This window comes from Raphanus sativus, chromosome 9 (assembly GCF_000801105.2).
Source record: "Raphanus sativus cultivar WK10039 chromosome 9, ASM80110v3, whole genome shotgun sequence".
In the NCBI taxonomy this organism is placed as follows: domain Eukaryota; kingdom Viridiplantae; phylum Streptophyta; class Magnoliopsida; order Brassicales; family Brassicaceae; genus Raphanus; species Raphanus sativus.
This window is the reverse complement of record NC_079519.1, coordinates 30,713,821-30,728,226: the sequence shown is the minus strand read 5'-3', so window position 1 is coordinate 30,728,226 and position 14,406 is coordinate 30,713,821. Positions and strand designations below refer to the sequence as shown.

At 36.2% G+C, this 14,406-nt stretch overlaps 2 protein-coding genes and 2 long non-coding RNA genes across 10 annotated transcripts; 1 reads left to right on the top strand and 3 right to left on the bottom strand.

The window, feature by feature from the left end:
* Positions 1–515: 515 nt before the first annotated feature.
* LOC108824114 (25S rRNA (cytosine-C(5))-methyltransferase NSUN5) lies at positions 516–3,277 on the bottom strand. Its single transcript, XM_018597476.2, has 12 exons — positions 2,979–3,277; positions 2,844–2,902; positions 2,627–2,677; positions 2,406–2,541; positions 2,246–2,331; positions 2,036–2,134; positions 1,750–1,948; positions 1,552–1,613; positions 1,384–1,471; positions 1,239–1,316; positions 992–1,153; positions 516–900 (listed from the first exon to the last, which is right to left on the bottom strand). The coding sequence occupies exons 1-12, from the start codon at positions 3,226–3,228 to the stop codon at positions 695–697; spliced, it is 1,476 nt and encodes a 491-aa protein (XP_018452978.1). The 5' UTR covers positions 3,229–3,277; the 3' UTR covers positions 516–694.
* A 134-nt stretch (positions 3,278–3,411) lies between these two features.
* LOC108825215 (uncharacterized) lies at positions 3,412–7,865 on the top strand. Its single transcript, XM_018598538.2, has 11 exons — positions 3,412–3,747; positions 4,714–4,791; positions 5,514–5,714; positions 5,809–5,881; positions 5,981–6,180; positions 6,309–6,543; positions 6,647–6,741; positions 6,845–6,891; positions 6,986–7,326; positions 7,436–7,536; positions 7,656–7,865. Exons 1-11 carry the CDS (start codon positions 3,412–3,414, stop codon positions 7,791–7,793), a joined length of 1,845 nt encoding a protein of 614 aa, XP_018454040.1. The 3' UTR covers positions 7,794–7,865.
* An 838-nt stretch (positions 7,866–8,703) lies between these two features.
* LOC130500335 (uncharacterized) lies at positions 8,704–9,843 on the bottom strand. Its single transcript, XR_008938947.1, has 2 exons — positions 9,004–9,843; positions 8,704–8,927 (listed from the first exon to the last, which is right to left on the bottom strand). It is a non-coding gene; the product is annotated as an uncharacterized LOC130500335 (long non-coding RNA).
* A 72-nt stretch (positions 9,844–9,915) lies between these two features.
* Positions 9,916–14,255, bottom strand: LOC108852847 (uncharacterized). Of its 7 annotated transcripts, none has more exons than XR_008938945.1 (8): positions 13,877–14,242; positions 12,293–13,802; positions 12,100–12,212; positions 11,930–11,977; positions 11,742–11,842; positions 11,518–11,658; positions 11,210–11,423; positions 9,916–10,334 (listed from the first exon to the last, which is right to left on the bottom strand). It is a non-coding gene; the product is annotated as an uncharacterized LOC108852847 (long non-coding RNA). The 7 variants fall into 7 exon arrangements; XR_008938944.1 differs by having other exon boundaries at positions 9,917–10,334; positions 11,214–11,423; XR_008938946.1 differs by lacking the exon at positions 9,916–10,334 and having other exon boundaries at positions 11,071–11,423; positions 12,293–12,354; positions 12,611–13,802; positions 13,877–14,255.
* Between the last annotated feature and the right edge of the window lie 151 nt (positions 14,256–14,406).

Sequence of the window (14,406 nt, the reverse complement as noted above, 5' to 3'; positions counted from 1 at the left end):
CACCTTTCGTCTTCCTCGCCGTAGCATCACCAAATGGAAAGCTTCATCGCCTGTCGAGATCTCATCCAAAACTAACCACGCCGTCAAACTGAAGATAAAGGCGTTCCCCAGTCACACCTTCCTATCCACACCAGAGCCGAAACGAGAAAGTAGTCAAAAGCCGGCAACGGGGAGCTAAGAAAGCCTCCACCCCCCCGGAGTCATAAGCCGGAGACGACGGTGCTGCGGAAACCATCTCTTCCCGGAGTCAACAAACTTCTAGTGAACCGAGAGCAAATCGATATCTCTCCCTCACTAAAAGGACATGCACGAACAGCAACAAAATAAAACAAAAGAAAAAAAAAACAAAGTCGGACCGGCGGTGGCTGTGGAAGCCCAGCCGCCGGCCGAGATCACAAACGCACGGTTCTTGGTTGCCAGTTCAAGTTGTGTTTCTCAATTTAATTTCCGAGAAATAATATTTTTACAATATACATGATTTTAAAACCAAAATGGTAAAAGGGTGATCATCAAAGTGATGAAAGAAAAAAGTTACTAGGTATTTTTTTCTTTTTACTTTTCCAATGTCAATCATTCCTTTGTTGCAAAAATTCAATATGACAACATGAAGATCAAAACAAAAGTTTGATAAAACTATTAAACGTGAGAGATAAGAAACCTAATCTTCTGAGTTGGTTACTTGATAAGTGGAGTTTCACCTCATCCGCCCATTCCAAGCTCTAAAGAACACTTTAGGCCAAAGAAACGGATGACCCTGTCTGCGTCTTCTTCTACACTCTCTTTCAGGATCCTCAGACAAGTTCGAGTTCGAGTCCTCGAGTTTGCTTGTTGTTTTGGTGAACAAAGCGATGAAGAACCCTTCTTTGTCCTCCTCTGGATCCATCCTGAGTAAATGCTCAGCTGCAACAAGACAAAAAAAGCCCAAACATGATCATCAAACTTGTTTTTAGAAACCAAAAAACGGTAAAGGGTGGTGATGAATGATACTTACATCCTGCTAATACAGGGAGACCACGACGTTGCCACTGAGGGAAAGGAGTAGCGAGTTCGAAGCCCAAGGATGAAGCTAAAGGCAAAACAGATGAGACAACATCTTCGTTTTCTATCTGGTGGATGGAGCATGTGCTGTATACTACTCTCTCAACCTGTGGAACTATACAAAGTGCATAGGCATATGAGGATGAGTACTCTACTAATTCAAAACATACATGAGATGAGAAGTATGTAAAAAAACTTACAGGAGAGTGCATGAGCAAGAGCTTTCTTCTGGAAAACAGCGAGCTTGTGGAGTCTCATGGAGTCATAATTCTTGTTATCTACATAGAAAAAGTGTTGAGAAGGGAGAACCACACATATACGCAGGCACAAGAATGAGTTTAAAACCTGCTGAATGAGAAGGGAGAAGATGGTCCAAACGATCTGTAATGGTTCCAGAGCCAGAGCAAGAAGGATCCAATAATATAGCCCGAACCTGAGTTAATCAGCCACATGCAAGTATTAAGTGATCCTAAAAATAGATAGCCAAGCCACAGACTAAGTAAATGCCTTTACCTTTGCAAAAGAAGGATCTTCCGGATTTAGTCCCAGAAAATCACCATGAAAGACTTCAATATCTACACAGCTTGGGGTTAAGAAAAGCAAATCATGTATACACACACTTGAGTCCATGTATATTCAAGTTACTTGGAACACAATTATCAAACCAAAAGCTGAAAGGGTTTTATGTAAAAGAAGGTAAGAGAAGGATACTGGTAGCACCAGACAGCTTAATAGTCTGTTCCAAACGCTTTACACGTTCTTCATTTAGCTCACACGCTATGATCTTTCCTTGTCCTTTCATAAGAGCAGCAAGATTAATAGTTTTGTTTCCTGGAGCTGAACATGCATCAATAACCTCCCAACTTGGTTCTGGCTGCAGTGCGGCTGCTACCATTGCACTTCCCTTTCCCTATCATATCATTCCAAGTAGTAAATGTCAGTAAATTAAACATAAAAAAAAATAAACAGAATTTACAAAGATCATTCATCGTTTTACCTGCAAAAATATACGTCCGTTCTTAACCAAATGATGAGCATGCAAATGGCTGCCAGGTGGCATCACCAACAGGTCAGGAACTGTCTCATCTTTCTCCACCTATTTTCACATTGAACAAACAGAAAAAAAGTGAGAAAAATGGAATCATAGAAAGGACTGTTCAACACTTATACAAGATCCCAACTTCACTATAACTAGTTAGTGTAATACCTTATACAGTTTCACCAGCTCCTGCACTGCTGAATCTACATCCATCTTGAGTGTATTTACACGAACATACCTTGGTTTCAAAGGACCTGCACCCAATTCATGAAAAATCAAGAGACAGAACAGCCAACAAGTTTATGCTTTAGGGTATATCTATTATTACCATTAACTTGAGAAAGACCTAACAGCTCATCAACAGTCTCAACTTTCTTCCTCACTAAAAGCGTGGCTAGACTTGAAACTAGAGCATCTTTTCGTTTCATGAGAAACTTCTCAGCATCGCCAATCAATGGAGGCTCCTGGATTCATTAGAAAGCTCACTTGAGCAAAAGAAAAAAAAAACATAGCTAGAGACAGTAGAGAGAAGCTCACAAAAGCTATTACCTTTCCGAAAAGGATGTCATAGCAAATAATATAGACCAATGGCTCTTGTCTCTACAAAACCAAAAAAAAAAAAAAAAAACCAAACTTTAGCATTGTGGGTAAGTGAAAGGAGTAAACTTTTATATCAATTACGATGAACCCAAAAAAGAATCAAACTTTAGCAATGAAAGTAGGTTAAAGCATCGAACTTTATAGAAATTACGATGAAACCCATTACCTTCCATTTGCTATTCAACACGTCAGCGATCTCAAGAACTTCTTTTATTACAGTAAGATCTGCAGACAAGACAAGACATGTCAGTTAGTTACTGTCTGAATATCAGAAAGAGAGGAAGAAGGAGTTGAGATTTACGTTTGAGCGTCTCGCAGACGAGAGCGAAGGTGCCGCGTTTGTTGCGGACGGAAGGTTTGAAGACGAGCGATTTTATGGAAGCGACGGCTCGACGCTCGGCGTCTCCTCTGAGGACGGTGCCGAGGACCTTGGCTGCTTCCCTTGACGCGTACAGAGATGATCTCTCGGCGCTGGAGAACTTCTGCTTAGCTGCAGCAGGAGGTTGGCGCGTGGCTTTTTTCGGCGCCGCGTTTGGTTTGCGACGCGCCATGGGAAACCTCTCTCTCAGTAGCGGAAGTAAAACCCTTTTGGTATGAAACCTTTCTCCAGCTCAATTAGCTCTTAAAAGTTAAAACCCACACCGCCACTTCCCGGTTTAAGAAAACCGGACTAAATGTTATGTACACCGCGAAGGTTTTTAATAACTTTCTCCTCAGCTTGTTGTAATACCCTAATGATAGGTGGCGATGGAGATGGCGATTCACGAAACAAAAGTGATTCACCCACGACAAACAAGGAGGAAGAGGCCCGCGGAGAGGTTCAGAGAACGGAAGTTGATGGGCCGAGGCAAACAAATGGCGTGGAATCGGTGGAGACACTAGCAGTTGTGGAATCGTACTCCTCCGTTCTTGTGGAGGGATCTGCAAGCCCGAACCTGAACCCTCAGTTCGTGGTTAAGGATGGTGTAGCGGAATTGGAAGTCCCGGTAGAGCTGTTGGAGAACACAGAGCCTCTGTGGAAAAGCTGTGTAGTGGGTTACTTCATGAATGACGCTCAGCACATTGATTCGGTTTTTAATAACTTTCTCCTCAGGTTGTATAAATTGCAGTATATATTATTTTTAAAAAATAAAAAATAAATAGTATTTTAATAAGAATACTTTTAAAAATATGAAATACTATTTAGCAAAATAATTGATTGGTAACATTTTTGACGTATAAATTGTAGTATGTATTAAATACACAATTAATAAAAATATTCAGATGAAAATAAAATATATTAATTTAAAAATTAAATTAAGATATTCAAATATATATATATGTATGTTCTACATATATAAAAATAATTTGTATACATAAGTTTTTAGTACCAAACAAAATTAATAATGGAAAATATAATTTTTCTGCAAATTTTTGGTTTACACATAGACAACTATGTTAAAAGTAAATATATTATATTAATTAATAAAACTAAACGTACTAAACTGTATGGACAAGTTTTGTCGATTGTTGAATTTGTCCCAAAAAAAGAAAAAGATGTGGGCAGTTTTTAGAAAAACCAAATATTTTACAAACTCAAGTCTTAATACATGAGATTTTTGTTGATGTTGATTTTACATTTGATTTGTCATTTTTACAAAAGATATAACTCAAAATGATAACTCAACAATAATTAAGCACAACTCGAACTCAACTCTAAAAATACAAAACTAATTCATGATTGGTAACATTTTTGATTTATATGTCTAACTCAAACTAAATCAATTGTAATGCATGTCACCAATCAAAGCCATAAAACCGATCATTATAGTTTATATGGGCCTCAATTAAACCGCGAAAACACGGCTTTTAAAATAACTGCCACCTCAGAAACCCTAGAGATTATAAGATCAGCACTCATTCGATCTCTACCTTAGCCTCCTTCTTCCCTCTAATTCGTTCGCTACTCCGTCTCTGTCATGGTATCTCCCTCTTTAAGCAGATCTATGTTTCTTCTCTCTCTAGTCTTAACAATTATTTCGTATTTCTTATCACAGGCGACGAAGAAGGACAATGTTCCGCCACAACCATCGTCAGAGCCGGCGAAATCCGGAGGTGGAAAGCAGAAGAAGAAGGTTCGTTTCCTATCAATTTCTTCTCATGATATATATATATATATATATATATATATATATATATGTATATATATATATATATATTCTCACCTCTTATCTCACGAGAGATTGATCTATAACTTTCGGACATAGCTGAGGTTTTTAATAGAATGTAGGTTTGGGCGTTCTGTTACCCATTCAGATATTAGGATAAATATCAATATAAATTTTTAAATAAAATGAGAAATGTAAGAGTTAATATACATATGTTTTGGTTATCTTCGTATTTGGATATCCAATCTCTTCTAACTTAATATCCGTTCGGATATTTTACTACTTCGGTTTGGTTTTTTTGGGTCGGGTGCGTCTTTGGGTATCCCATCCCTAATAGAATGTGATAGAGATTTTATGTTAGAACTATAAAATTTTATTATTTTATAAAGATTTTTAGTCAATATTAATTTAAAGAGGTTATACATTAGATCCGTGTGAAATGTGATACCTGAGTTTAGCTCTTAAGACACGTTTTTTCGATTACTATCCTTGTTGTTGATTGGATTATTCATTTTAGTTCATATTGCTGAGTTTACTCGTTAGACATTTGGAACATTAAAACTGCAAAATCACTTTTATATTTATAAGTAAAAGAAGTGAAACATCGGGTTAGAAAGAGAGCATCCACCCATACCTCTGTCTGCATCCTTTGAATTTGAGCAATAATAACATTATTTTGTTTCTTTTAGAATGTCACAGGAGTGGCATATGTTCTTCATGCTTGTGCTAAATTAAATTCAGAGGGACAAAAATGTGATGAGGGCACAGAGGCGGCAGTACTTGCATTCCCTGATGATCCCACAAGACAAGATTATGCAACGTTTGGAGATTTTGTTACTAGCGAAACAGATGAAGTTATTAATGCTCAAACTCAAAGGATTCAAACGCAAGTATGTGTGGATGCTCTCTTTCTAACCTGATGTTTAGCTTGTTTTACTTTTTAAGTATAAAACTGATTTTGCAGGGTTTTAATGTTTGATACAGGAAGAAGTAGAATGCCATTGGAACATGGAGACTCTTGATATTGTGCAAGAGGAAGGCATCACCAGTGCTTATGGTAATCTTTTCAGCACTGATTATTTTTGGCATTCATCTATTTGATTCTCTTTAATATACATTCTAGTAGTAATTGGGGTGTAATGTTGTACGTGTGTAGAGCAACATAGTGGAAAGTTTCAGCCAAAGCCTAGAAGATTGCTTGACCCTGTGATTGAAGAAGAAGTAGCTGGGTCTCATTACTCTGTTGATGATGCAACTGGTGCTAATCAGTTTGAATGTATGCTCAATGAATGCACCAATGCTGCATTTTATGGAGAGTATCAAGAAGAAGAAGAAGATAATATTCCACAAGAATCGGTAAGAATATATTTGCTCTCTCTCTCTTACTGTGTTAAGTTTGGATATATATATATATATATATATATATATATATATATATATATGTTTTTTTTTAATATTTGGTTCTGATTTTTATATTTGATCAGGCTCCTGACGTACTGGAACAAGAGCATCGTGTTGTCTCACCTAGTAATAACGATACTGTTATGGGACAAGGAGAAACGCAGTCCAATGAAGCGGAAACACGTACTGACAAAAAGGGAGAAAAGAAGAGAGGTCGAAAGAAGAAAGCCACTACGAATGAAGAAGAAGAAGAAGAAGCAAATAAGTCCCCTGAGAAGAAGTTCAAGCATTCGAGTGGTCGGCAGAAAAACAGATCATGTAACTTAAAGCTGAACATAATGATTCTTTTCAACTGGAATTATCAGCTAGCATCTGACCAGCTATATTCATGTTCTTTTTTTTTTTTTGCGTGGTGGTTTAGTGGAGAAGGAATTGCTTGAAACCCCGGATGGTGATATCAAACGTCTGCCTATGAGAGATATGATTCGCCTTGTTCGATATAGAGAATCGCTGGAGGTAAGAAACCCCTACTCTTTTATTTATTTATTTATTTATTTTATAGTTTCGTTTGAGCTGTGTGGCGTATCCTCTGGATCCTAAGCTTTTTCCTAACATACAGAAAAAAGAAGCAAAGAGAGCTCCTGTTGTGCCGCCGACCCAAGAAAGGTAGGTACTACAGTATATTCATTGTCAAAAGAGTTTTTTATTTATTTTAGTTTGTTTTTCTTTATCTAACAGGACTTTGTGTTAATGGGTGCAGTAATACAAACGCATCTTTTTTGGATAACCACTATTATTCACAAGGTTTTGACGCAGAAGAAGGCGTGTTTGGTATGGAGGAAGATGAAAATTACGTACAAGTTCAACCGGACTCACCGGTTAACTATCACACGAACATGAAAAAGACTCCCAGAACTCGTTGGTCAAAACAGGACACACAGCTCTTCTACAAGGGAATTCAAGCGTTTGGGATCGATCTACCGATGGTACATCTTCTGTTTCCTGAAGGAATAACGCTACAACAGATCAGACTGAAATACAAGTTGGAAGACCGCAAGAATCCATGGAAGATTAATGATGCAATATCAACTCGCCGCAAAGGTGAGAGATCCTCCTTTCTGTCTCTCTCTCTCTCTCTCTCTTTCTTTCTTTATTTAGTTTCTTCGTTGTGCCATGGAAGAACTTAGCAAGTTTTGTTTTTTTCTTGTAGATCTTACTTCTTATCATACTGTGATTAAGAAGCTAGAGCAAAAAGCTGCGGCTGCAAAGGAAGGAGAAGAGGCAGAGACAACTACTGATGTTCCTGAGAATGTAAGCATTTCGGCTATATTCCGTTGGACTCTTCTTTTAGTTGCCGCCAAAATCTGTTGATTATTTTTTCTTCACAAGTAACTAAACCTCAAACGCTGTCGTTTCGAATGTGTGTATAGGAGGAGGAGACTGATGAGCGAGCTGGTGATGGAGTAGCTGGAGTCAATGAATCGGACGGTGGAGATCAATTCGACGAAAATGAGGGAGATGATGATGTTGATGATTTTTTTATTAATTCTTATAAAAGTGAGATGTAACAAAAAAAAAGTGAGATTAGTTTCTTGCCGTGAACGAACACAATAATTGTAAAATCTATTTGATTGAGATAAAAATTCAAAGACATGTTTTCGTTATATTTTTCGAGTAAATTCGTTTCGTACAAAACAATTGTTAATAAAGGAATATTTTTGGGGAAATCAATTAAAAATCCGACAACAAAATGCCAATGACAGTTGACTCATCGTGTACTACTCGTTTTGTCGTCGTAATTCTCATTGATTTTTTTTTTTGCAATACTAACTTTTTAAACGGTGCGCTTCTCTGATTACGACGTTACAGCCTACTGAAGGTAGGTCCGTTAAAATTTTCACGTAACGCCATCTTCGTCGGCTAACAGCAAATCTCATCTTCTACTGTTTTTTCCACGCCTATTGTTTATTTAATTTATATAATCAAGCCCAGTGTCATGCCAAACTTTTACTTTCACGGCATAAATTAAATTTTCCTACAGAATTAACCTTGATTTCTACATTTAATGCCCAACCCACGTTTCCTTTCAGCCAAATATGTGGATGACTTGTTGTTTGTGATTCATAACTTGAGTTTGCTCAGTCCCAGGTCAGCTTTATTTTTCTTTATCTTTGAATGTTATTCAAATTCTGTTATAGCATCTCATGATCAATATTGAGTTTTATTTTTGGTTCCAGAACAAGAAGCACATGTTTTGTTTTTAATAGAAGAAGCGTCTATCTATCTTGCCTTGTCTTTCTCTCTTCCTTTGTAGATCTTAGTCTATAACGAAGAGGAGCAAAACTAGTGTTCATTAAAAACAAAACAGACGTTTTCATCTCATTTTATGTTTGGAATTAATTTAAAGAGGAGAGTTCTTTCTCTCTTTTTATGATGATGATGATGATGACAAGTTTGTCTTTATAAGTTTTCTCTTAACAAAACGAGCTTTATAAATTAAAGCAAAAGAGAGACAATTACAGCTTGGATTTTGATTCACACATTATTAAAAGACCGAATCAAATATGCTATAGCTAAATCAGGAAAGAGACACCGACCGTTGTGAAGCTGTTAAGAGATAGGCCTCCATCTTTAGGGTCTAGGAGCATGAACTGCGCCTTAAGAAACACAAGCTCCTCATCAGGTATAGCTTTGGAGAGAGCCTATTCAAAGATTAACAAGTAAGTGAGTTTGCCAAGAGAAAAGATCAATGCACTTAGTACAAACATGAGGGTATACCTTAAAGTGCTGATCTTCTGAATGGCGAGGCGCGGATATAAGACCTAACCAGCTTGTAAACCGAGAAATCAGAGCTGCAAACACAGATACATATAAGCAAAGGGAGGCCTACTCAGTGGCGGACCCACTTGTTGACTTATGGTGTCAGCTGACACCACAAATAATAACAAAACTTTAATTTGTAAGCTATTTTCAGTTGTCATTTGTGGTGTATTGGTTAGGCAATGTAGTTATGAACCCACAAAAGAGAGGTTCGAATCTCCTCAACTACACTTTTAAACTTTTTTGACCCCACAAACTTTTTTTTTGGGACCGCCACTGGGCCTACTTATTATGCAATAACTAGAGTTTTGACCCGTTCGGATGCGCGGATATTATTTTCGTTTTCTAACGGATAATACTATAATGTATTGTGTTTGTTTTGACTTGGCAAACTCACTCACAATTTCTCCTTCTTTCATTTATATGCAAACTAGGATCGGCCCGCCCTACGGGCGGGATATACTTTACTTGTGTGTAGATATTGTAAACCTTTATCAATGTTGTTATTATCATATTATGAAAATAGTTTTGTATCCCTTATATGTAGTGTGTCTTAATGTCCCTCGCTAAATATTTTAAAATTAATGTTGTATCCGTAGAACGATGTTTAAACAAAACCGTAAAAAGATTCATGTTGAAATTCTTGTACATTTGTTGGTTTGGCACTGCCTTATTGATCTTCTTTTTCTTTATTATGTTTTCTTTTTATAAAAATTTATCGACAACAATTTTTTTTTGTTCTTTAATTTCTTATGCCGGATCTCTCTTTAACTATCTCTTTGTTTTTTTGTATTTCTGATTCACCGGATGATCCATTAAGCTTGCGAGATCCTCTATTTATACAAAATTTTAGAAGTTTCATACCTTGTATGAACGTTTTATTTTTCTATTTCACATACAAAATTAACCGACTTGTCTTTGTGCAAGTATCTCAAAGTTTGGTTTTAGAGTGAACTACTGCATAACAAAATTAAAAATGAAGCCCATTATTAATCTCCACCTGGCCCAACTTCAACCAAAAACCAAACAAAAATCCCATTTTATCTTCTTCTCCACACCAAAGAACTCCATCTTGGTTAACATCCAAGTTTCTCCGTTCACTGAATCCCTTTGCAGCTGTTTTGTCTGAACAGAACCCAAGAGCTTCTCGATTCCAATAAACTCTTGTCTATTTCTGTTGCGATGACAATCTAATCGACTCCATCGAGATTCTGTTGTCGTGTCTTTAGATCCTTAATTTACTGGATTGTCAAAAATAACTCGAACCCATGCGCCTCTACTTTGATTTACTGGATTGTCAAAAATAACTGGATTAGTAAATCATATTTGATATTGTAGTTTTCGTTAAACTGTTGAAAATATATTTTTTATTTTCATATCTAAACATTTTTAATAATAAGTAATATTAACTTTCACTACTTTTTACAATAGCTTTGATTATTTATTTTGTTTTTTATAAATCATATACTTTTTTACTATTAATATAATTCAAAATGTGATTATCTTATTTTGTTTTTACTTTCCCAACTTTCACTTAAATAAGAAATTCAACAAAATTTTAAAATTATAGTCGATTAGATTTAACACGAAAGACATGAATCATTCATCTTTTACATTTTTTTATTTCTTGAACCCAGCAATATTTTATTTTGTATTGCTTATAAAATGATAATTTATAGGTGAAATTTTAATTTTTAAAAAAATATATATATTTTTAGTTAGCCATGAAACATGAAAACCTAATACTAAGTTTTATTAATTAAAAGTACATGTTTGTTTAAAGTTTTGTATATGTTGTTATATTTAAAATCCAAGAATATCATGTTGTTTGAAGTATTGATAATATGTATGTGTATATAATATATAAATTTGATACAAACATTTAAGAAAATGTATAATTACAATCATGAAAATCATTTATGCTAAACAAACCTCTGATCTCTAATAAAACTGATAAAAATAGAAAAATAATTTTAGTTAAGCACATGTGAGAATGAGATGAGATTGTGTTTTCAGTAAAGAGGATAATAACCAAAATAGAATAATGTCATAATGCAATAAAAGATAGTATTTGACAACGAATAAAAAAACTAAAAAAGTTAGAATTATAAACAAACATTAAAAAATTAGACATAATAAATATAATATTAGGGGAAGCGCGGACCAACCGCAAGGAAGACCTCTCATGTTTCTTCTACTTCCTTCTTGGTTTTGATCTCTCCATGTACAACTTTAAACTCAGTGCATAAGAAGCTTGAAAACGGTGTCTTCACTTACCAAGACGTACTCATATCCAAGAACTTGAGCTCGGTTTCTTAACTCACCATTTCTTGCTCCGGCACTTGGATCTCAACCAGCACGTCCGCGCCTGCCCCACCCTGTTTTGAAAGAAGGAACAATTATGCGGAAAACTTGAGACTCAAAGTTACAACAAAGCTTTCTTATGGTGCGATGGTGAACTCAGATACAAACCTCACGGTAATGGAAAAGGCTAGGAAGTTCAGGAAGTGGACGTGGACCGAAAGAGTCCAGGAAGTTCATCAGAGCACCAGGTCTCTCAGGGAAGGTGAACTGGCAGAGAATATCTTCTTCAACACTCGATCTTCCACCCATCTGCATATATACAAAGTGTGGTTCACATCTCACTTGCATCAATCAATGGGAATTGTTGCCTAAAGAGACATAAAGAGGCGTACCAATTAATGCAGGTAATCTTTTACTAAGTCACTGGTTGTGAGGTTCCTAGTTCTGAGCTGGGAAGATTCCATTCTCTTCTCTAGGTGTGTGCACTCCAGCACTAAACATCAATACACAACATTGTTCGGATTAGAGGACGAATAACAACAACCTGGGAAAAAAATAATCATCTCAGGAACAGACTTACCTGTACATTACAACAAATTCTTTTTCATTTTGGTTATGTTCACGGTGGCTGAAACACATTTACAAAGAAAATCTAATCAATAAACGGTATTGCTCATAACACTATATTTTCTCAGATTTAAGAACCATTTTTTTTTAAAAAGGAAGCGACTGTAATGTAAAACCACATACATGCCATCACACTGTCGTGACCAATGATATGATGTTTCCAGAAGGAAGGAAACTATTCTGTTCCCATTAACCATGAACTGGGATGATGAAAGGAAACTAACCAATGGTTTTGTCTACATAGAGAATATGACAAGAACATAAGAAAAGAAGAAAACGTAGAAGTATAGTCAAAAACATATAACTTATTCAATACCTCTCATGGTTTTGTCTACATAGAGAATATGATAAGTCTTCAGACACAGCTTTTCCAACATCCTACAAAAAAAGAAAAAATCAAATCAAGTGAGAACAACTATATATCCTCTATATATTGGTAGTTTGCTTCCCAGAATCTGGGCACGGAAGAACACCGGCAGACATTCAAGTCAGCAAGTAGAAGAGACTGCTTGACCATTATATGAGAATGAAATCTATTGGAACTGTGCAGAAAAAGCAATGAATTTGTATACTATAAGAGAGATGAGTAGAAGAGAGATGAAGAGATCACGATTTTAAGAAGAGAAATTCTGACTTATTTATACTCGATAACACAGATCTCGCTGACGCAAACGACACAATGAATAATTCGTAGTGGGCCTCTGAATTAATGGAATTAAACACATAAAGGAATCTGTTATTGAAACCGTGAGGAATCTCGATCGTCACCGTCGCCGTCGAAAGTAGAGCAACGAAAAACACATGTTTTCACGTATACAGATTAGAGTTAAGGTTGACTGGGCCGAAAAAACAGTTTGATCTTAAGCCCAATAGTAATTTCAAAAGCCCCTACGATATACAAAAACAAAAAGACGATACACAATTAAAGAAGCGTTGCATTTGGAGAGTAAGTGACAGACACGTGTCGTCTTCAGGGCTTCCGAATTACTGACGTGGCATCTGATGTGGAGAGCCCTGGAGAGAGGGAACTCTACTTTATATAAATAGATTTTTAGAGGACAATAAAAATAAAAATTTATGTAAAAGGTTGTGAAACCACTTGTTTCAGCACAAACCACTATCAATCAGCACAAACCACTGTCAAAAGTTTTTGTTTTATTCCTGATAGTTCTCGTATGAGAATCAAACCTATTGCTACCAAACCAAAATCTACATTATCTGCTTCGATTCGGCTATGACTTGCCTTCTTTGCTGATTGTTGAAGCACCAAGAACACCATCATCTGAAACCTGGTGACGATCCTCATGAGACTCTCCAGCTCTGATCAATATTCCAACACTTTCCACTTTCTTGTTGGAACCAACCAAGAAAATGACCAATCTGACCAGTGACACCATCTCCACAATCACCAAACATGAAAAGACGCTTGATGGATATTGTGCCTGAATATTGGTATGTACTCCAATAGACTGTATCGTCTTCTCTGTTTGTGAAGCAAGTTCCCTTGATGGAGACAATACCAGAATCTGAATCACTGAGACCAAAATAAAGAAATTACACAATAAAAATTCAGATATCTCATGCAACACAAATTAAACCTTTCTCATCCTAACCATGTAATACAAAGTGGATAAGAAAAGCATTAAAAAATAGACATTGCAGTTCCTAATCTGCAGAAGAGAATAAATGACATATCTTTGCATACGAAAGCACTGATGTGGTTCCAACTTTTGAGATCCCACTTTCATCATCTTCATAATATTAACCCATCTCACCTTCATTACTCTCTCCACCCATTCGTATGATTCAACCATCATAGTAAATTACTAAATTCCAATTCAGTTATTATTATTCATAAGATTTTCAGAATTTGAGATTGGAGAAACATACAAAAGTTTACCTTAGCTTTTTGACTCGAGATCCAGACGACATCGGCTACAATGAGCTTTCCGAAGAAAACACATATTGGATATAGGTTTAACCCAATGATTATGTAAAATCATGCGTAAAAGAATAACATTAATGAAATCATTGGTTAATTTAAGTATGTTTATGATAGACTCAAGATATCTCTTCCTCCTTTATTGATCTTCAATGTCAGATTACAACTAGCAAGACACTCACAATGAATAGAAATACGATCTCATAGCGACCGTAGAGATGATCTCATGGCGATCATCCCCTCCAAGCTCATAGCGCTTGAATCACATCAACATCATAAGCATAATCCTTCTCTGCATCTAAAGCTTCCTCTTTATACTCATCACGAAGCTGCCTCAGTCTCACTAACGGCAAAGCTTCTAAACCAGTTAGAAGGTCTCCTTCATTCCAATTCTTTATCCAAGTCAGCTTTGCACATGCTAAGTCCGTGCAGAGATAATTGATATCTATCAGTTTAGTCACGACATATTTCAATAGCGCCAAAATTAA

Bases quoted from the DNA above. Each gene is read 5' to 3' on its own strand.
- LOC108824114 (XM_018597476.2), bottom strand. From the start codon at position 3,228: ATGGCGCGTCGCAAACCAAACGCGGCGCCGAAAAAAGCCACGCGCCAA. The intron at 2,678-2,843 runs GTAATGGGTTTC...TTGGTTTTGTAG, and splicing joins TGTTGAATAGCAAATGGAAG to AGACAAGAGCCATTGGTCTA. The intron at 2,332-2,405 runs GTAATAATAGAT...AATTGGGTGCAG, and splicing joins AGGTCTTTCTCAAGTTAATG to GTCCTTTGAAACCAAGGTAT.
- LOC108825215 (XM_018598538.2), top strand. From the start codon at position 3,412: ATGATAGGTGGCGATGGAGATGGCGATTCACGAAACAAAAGTGATTCA. The intron at 3,748-4,713 runs GTTTTTAATAAC...TTCTTATCACAG, and splicing joins ACGCTCAGCACATTGATTCG to GCGACGAAGAAGGACAATGT. The intron at 6,181-6,308 runs GTAAGAATATAT...ATATTTGATCAG, and splicing joins ATAATATTCCACAAGAATCG to GCTCCTGACGTACTGGAACA.